The following is a 3,834-nucleotide window of genomic DNA, read 5'->3' as shown; positions in this document are numbered from 1 at the left end:
TGTGTTCACAGGTGCTATCTTACATTGGGGTCATATGTCGTGCCATTTTTCTGGGCCATTGGGTTCATGTGAGGTGGCGTGGTAAAGGGTTTCTTTTTCTCAATCATCTCATATGTTTTATTTAAGAAGCTAGGTCTGTTGGGAGTCTCAGAAGTGAGCGATTAGCCAATCTGATTGGGTGTTGCTGCGAAGGAGATGAGAGGTTGTTGGTGGCCGATTTTATGCCCCATGAAACTCTCACTAAGCATCTTTTTCACTATAAGTTACTTTATTTCTTTATATATATATTTATATGTATATGTTTGTACATACTTCCGTTTCGTTTCCTTTTTATGGGTGATAATTTATTAAATAAAGCTAAAATAACTGAAAGTGAAGCTGGGAAGATGTATTTGGTTATTGTTTGGCTGAAAAATGCATTTTAGGTTTTTGACTTGTTCAAAATGACTAAGACTGAATAAAATTGATGTTTCATTCAAGATCTTTGTTATTAAAAGGTTTTTCATGGGACTTAAAAGTGAAATATGGGTATTTAATTGCCTTGACTGCCCAAGTACTTGCTTGTTTATCATTTTGGAAGTGCTATTGATGGAAAGTAGTGCTTATGAATTGATATTTCTTCTCTCAAATAAACCTCTAATGTTCATTCACGACTCAATTGAATTGAATTTAGCTAAGAATGATTTTGTGATTTTTTTTGGATAGTTTGTTTCTTATGATTGCACTGTTATAGGGGATGCTCAACCAGTGAAATGGGCCATGAGATTGAGGGTGGCTTTGCATCTGACACAAGCTCTGGAGTACTTTAGCAGCAAAGGGCGTGCATTGTATCACGATCTCAATGCCTACAGGGTTTTATTTGATCAGGTAACAATGGTTTCTTTGATATATAGTTTTTATTTTTATTTAACACTTTTAATTAAAATAATTTACTATTGAGTTGGATATGATCAATTATTAGGATGGCAATCCCAGACTATCTTGCTTTGGCCTCATGAAGAATAGCAGGGACGGCAAGAGTTACGGTACAAACTTAGCATTCACTCCTCCGGAGTACCTGAGAACTGGTATTTTTGTTTGCTTGAATAAGTGAAATAATGTGTTCTTTTAATGTGGATTATCATTGAACGGGCATCACTATGTTAGATATTTGCAACTGAAGAGCCATTTCTTCATGAATTTAGTAATGGAAATTCCAAGAAAAATTATGTTGATGGAAAAAGCATTGTTGTACTATTTTCCTCATGATATCTTTGGTTGACGAGTATAAAATATTTTTTTTATGAAGCTGAGAGAATTTAGTCTGGTAGCAATATGATATATACATGATACGATTCAATTCTTTGTTGACAGGTAGAGTAACACCAGAAAGTGTGGTTTACAACTTTGGAATGTTGTTGCTGGATCTTCTGAGTGGAAAACATATACCCCTAGTCATGTGAGTTCACACTTTATTCTTACTACTACTAGTAAATATATGTACATCAGTTCATAAGCACATATCTCTGATTTTAACTGGATAATAAGTTGGATCAACATTGTTGGTTTATATTGTTTGCAGGCACTTGATCTAATTCGTGGCAAGAATTTTCTGATGCTTATGGATTCTGCTCTAGAGGGTAATTTTTCAAATGATGATGGAACTGAACTTGTGCATTTAGCCTCCCACTGTTTGCAGTATGAAGCACGTGAGAGACCAAATGCAAAGTCTCTTGTCACTTCTTTCATGTCTCTTCAGAAAGAAACAGAGGTGTGTACTCTGCTTGATCCTTTCATTTTTATGTTTAGTAAATTTGTTCTTCTATTTTATTAGTTATCTTTTTGCCTGAAATACTATTTTTTGCACACTACCTTTATGTATTTTTTTGTAATGATGAAATGGAGATCATTGGCACTTGTCTAATTGAGGATACAACCAAATTGGATTGTGACATTTTGGCCATTTGATAATTGAAAATTTTCTTCCATATGCAAGCAAATTATGAAATTATTAAAACCTGCCATTCTCATTTGATAATGACCAAGTGCTTATCTCCAATTACTCAACATGGTATGTACTCAACTCAGTTTTTTCTTTTGTTTCTTAGTCATTGAGTTAATATAATATATGGCTTCAGTGTATTCTAGTTTCTTGCTTGACCTTTTATTTTCTTGAGTTCTTTTATTCCTTCCAGCTTTTCCTCTATTCTGAAGTTGTTTTTGAACTAAGAGAGATGAGTAGGTATTTAGCAACTTTATTTTATAATTTAATTTATATTAATAACAAGGATGGAAGGAATCCATTGAGCGTTTCTGTGGCTGCCTAGTAATAATTTTACAGAATAGGTCTATATCTATATGCAAATTTATATTATTTAGGCTTCTTTCTTTGATACTTTTGATAATTAATATGGTTTTTTAAGAGTTACTATAAGCACTTAACAATTTGTGATTCCGACAATGTTTTGGTAAAAGATGAAAGTATCTTTAGAATGGGTCCATTATTAAGAGTTGATCATTTATGCGTTAATTTCATCTAATATAAATATTCAATTGATTGCTTTTTGACATAGTGGTTATATAATATTTTGTATTGATTGCCTTTAGCCAGGTCTTAATGAGAAATTAAAATGCATGAAGCAACATGCTTTTATATCAGTTCACTTAATATTATTGACTTTGATTTAAAAGGAATGATTTCTTTTTTCTTATTATTTTTAAAATAGATTTTGGGAGATGAAAAGAGTGGAAATGGATTATGCAAACAATGATATTCTTGGAAAAGCAGTTGAGAAGAGTCTTAGCAGCATTCTAGCAAGTGAGTTTTATTTAAAGATGCGTGTTAGATTTAAAATTGTTCAAAAATCTTATTATTTGGATAGATTGATATGGTAAATAACTTAAATGTATTGAAAACTATATTTTATGTTATAAGAGAATTTGAAAACTAATATTGGTGGGGCTTTAGTATGATTTATGCTTACTTAGTTGTGGCAGAGGAATTGGTTCGTAATAATTAGTTGGAGGATACCAATAGGGTTCTCTTGTGGGGTGGTGGTTTATTCTTGTCCCATGTGCCTTTTTTTTTTAATTTTTTTTATGGAATATACGTGTACAAGTAATGTTAGCATTTTCTTTTTTATAAGTTGATGCAATGTCTTGAGATTATTCCTTTTAAGGTTGAGGACTTCAGTTGTAGTTGTCTGAGTTATGATTGATGTTTACAATAGTGATTGTATATAATTGCTGCATATATAACATGTTCAGTTACATTTTAATTGTAGTCATAAGGTTTCTTGTTCTACTGATTTTCTTTATTGATTAAGATAATATATAATGTATTTTCTTAGTTATGCATATACATGAACTGTTCTAATAGGTGATAATAAATAAAGCAATCTACATTTGTTTTGATATGAGTTTTTGCTGCTAAACAATCTAAGGGCTTCTCTTTTCTTCACTCCATCCCACTCTTGTTGAATTTGATTGTTGGTCTGTTTAATCAAAGAGGTATTCTCTGCATTTTCTTTTCTACTTGGCTATTATTAGCATTCATTGAAAGGCTTATATGGGAATAAAATTGGTCTCAAGAGTCAAGACAGTCCATGGTGGTAAAGCAACTGTATATGAACCTATCATTTTTAATATATATTTCCACTGAACCATTGATAATGAACCAATATCACTCTTCTTCATTGGCTATAATAGCTTTTGGGGAATGTGGGTCCTTGTGAGTTTTCTTGACCCTGTTTTTATTTTTGTTACCTTTTGGGGAACTGAAGCATTTATAAAGGGATCTCATATTTTCATCTCAGCTAGGTTTGGTTCATTTGGCTATTTTTTCACTTTCAAGGT

General features: G+C 32.0%; 1 protein-coding gene across 2 annotated transcripts; it reads left to right on the top strand.

The window, feature by feature from the left end:
• The first annotated feature begins 206 nt into the window (after positions 1–206).
• Positions 207–3,449, top strand: LOC133816165 (serine/threonine-protein kinase BSK5-like). Of its 2 annotated transcripts, XM_062248810.1 has the most exons (6): positions 207–258; positions 734–867; positions 962–1,067; positions 1,354–1,433; positions 1,562–1,750; positions 2,706–3,449. In XM_062248810.1, the coding sequence occupies exons 1-6, from the start codon at positions 222–224 to the stop codon at positions 2,748–2,750; spliced, it is 591 nt and encodes a 196-aa protein (XP_062104794.1). In that variant the 5' UTR covers positions 207–221; the 3' UTR covers positions 2,751–3,449. The 2 variants fall into 2 exon arrangements, 1 of the variants encoding a protein (XP_062104794.1); XR_009885046.1 differs by lacking the exons at positions 207–258; positions 734–867; positions 962–1,067; positions 2,706–3,449 and having other exon boundaries at positions 1,353–1,438; positions 1,562–1,651.
• The last annotated feature ends 385 nt before the right edge of the window (positions 3,450–3,834 follow it).

Source organism: Humulus lupulus, chromosome 2 (assembly GCF_963169125.1).
Source record: "Humulus lupulus chromosome 2, drHumLupu1.1, whole genome shotgun sequence".
Lineage (NCBI taxonomy): Eukaryota > Viridiplantae > Streptophyta > Magnoliopsida > Rosales > Cannabaceae > Humulus > Humulus lupulus.
The sequence above is the reverse complement of the archived record's forward strand: the minus strand, read 5'-3'. Positions and strand labels throughout refer to the sequence as shown.